The 1,505-nt window shown below is 38.9% G+C and overlaps 1 protein-coding gene across 1 annotated transcript in view; it reads left to right on the top strand.

Moving 5' to 3' along the window:
* CLUL1 (clusterin-like 1 (retinal)) overlaps positions 1 to 200 on the top strand; it is an 8,010-nt gene extending 7,810 nt beyond the window's left edge. Inside the window, exon 7 of the mRNA XM_008937760.1 lies at positions 33 to 200. Within this exon, the coding sequence (XP_008936008.1) occupies positions 33 to 200 (168 nt within the window). The remainder of the gene's footprint in view (positions 1 to 32) is intronic.
* The last annotated feature ends 1,305 nt before the right edge of the window (positions 201 to 1,505 follow it).

Genomic DNA, 1,505 nt, shown 5'->3' with positions numbered 1-1,505 from the left:
CTGAAGCACTGCTTGGTTCTCTCCTCTCCTAGGTGGTACCTAGTGACTCCTCCAGTAAAAACGAGACTGTGGTAGATGTGAATGTTCTGACTTCCCCTACCTTCACCATCAAAGTCCCCCCCAACTTGGACCCAAAGAGCCCCGAGTTCATCGAGTACATAGCTGCACAAGCACTGCGACTATACAAGCAGAATTTTTAAGTGGTAAGTTCATTCCTTCTTCTCTCACCAAGAGCACAGTTCTTCACAGGAGGTGTTCACATTGCAACAAACTTCCCCTGGAGCAGGATTTAGTCATGGTATGTACAAGGCCTCAGAGATGACACACTGAGACAAACACAGGCCTTATGAAAACAAAACCAAATTCTAGCCTGCAAAACACAGTTAGGGTGGTATTAAAAGATGTGACTTGTGTAACAGTGAAACCCTCAGTGTTTAAGTAACATCCAGGACGTGGTAATGTGATGATAAATATTCCTTCACAAGGTAATTGCCTCACAACCACAGTCCACAGCCCTGGAACCAGAAACGATGTCACTGTGTTCAGTAATCACAAATGATCCAGAATTCCCACTATTCATTATGTCTTATCTTCATTAGTGTATACTACTATAGTTTTCCATACTATTTTTGATGATGAAGGAGTGCAAAGCTCAAATCAGCACCAGGACTTGAAGCAGATGTTTTACTGTAACATTTCCCCACTAGCAACACTCTGCTCAGGTTAACAGTCTTAATCAAGTCTGCAGTTTGACTCACAGGAATCTGCACAGGAAGGGACTTCTCATGGGTTTTAAGTATTATCATAATTTCTACAAAAATGGTTATTTCCTTAGTCTGAGTATGATTTTTAGCCTGAATCTTAGTCTGGTTTTCCTTGCAACACAACCTGTGAAGCCATTTCATACCTAAGAAAAGTGGCATTAACTTTGAGATCACAATACCAACTTATATTCAGTTTGCACAACAGATCTGGGGTACAAGAAAGGGTGATGAAAGCAAAGAGTTAAAACTCTACAAGAAACACCAAAGATCTTTTAAGAATGGGAAAAGAAAAATGAATCTGTTTCTGTCTGGTGTATTTCATGTATGTTTCTAGAGCAGGGCACCGATCATTCCACACATACCTATTTTTCTAACATCCTTTCCTCAGCTCCAAACCGAAAAGCTTAAACCAGTTTTTTTTCCTTCTAGGAAAGAAGACACGTGAAGTCTTTCTTCCTGAAATCCACTGGATAGTCCTTAGAGTAAACACCCCTGAGCTCAACATCCAGCTAATTGTTAAACGACTATGGTTAAAATAGCTGCATATAAATAAAATAAAGCTTAGCAAATACTGTGACATAGGAGCTAGCAACTGCAAGACTCTACAAATCTTTTAACTCAAAACCAAAACTAAATATATTGTAATAGTAATTTATTTAAATAAAATGTTATTTATGCTCTAAGTTTGGTAATCTTTGATAACAGCTATGGCCCTGGTTACGTTAAGATTATAGGAAACAG

This window comes from Merops nubicus, unplaced genomic scaffold (assembly GCF_000691845.1).
Source record: "Merops nubicus isolate BGI_N331 unplaced genomic scaffold, ASM69184v1 scaffold2803, whole genome shotgun sequence".
In the NCBI taxonomy this organism is placed as follows: Eukaryota; Metazoa; Chordata; class Aves; order Coraciiformes; family Meropidae; genus Merops; species Merops nubicus.
The sequence above is the reverse complement of the archived record's forward strand: the minus strand, read 5'-3'. Positions and strand labels throughout refer to the sequence as shown.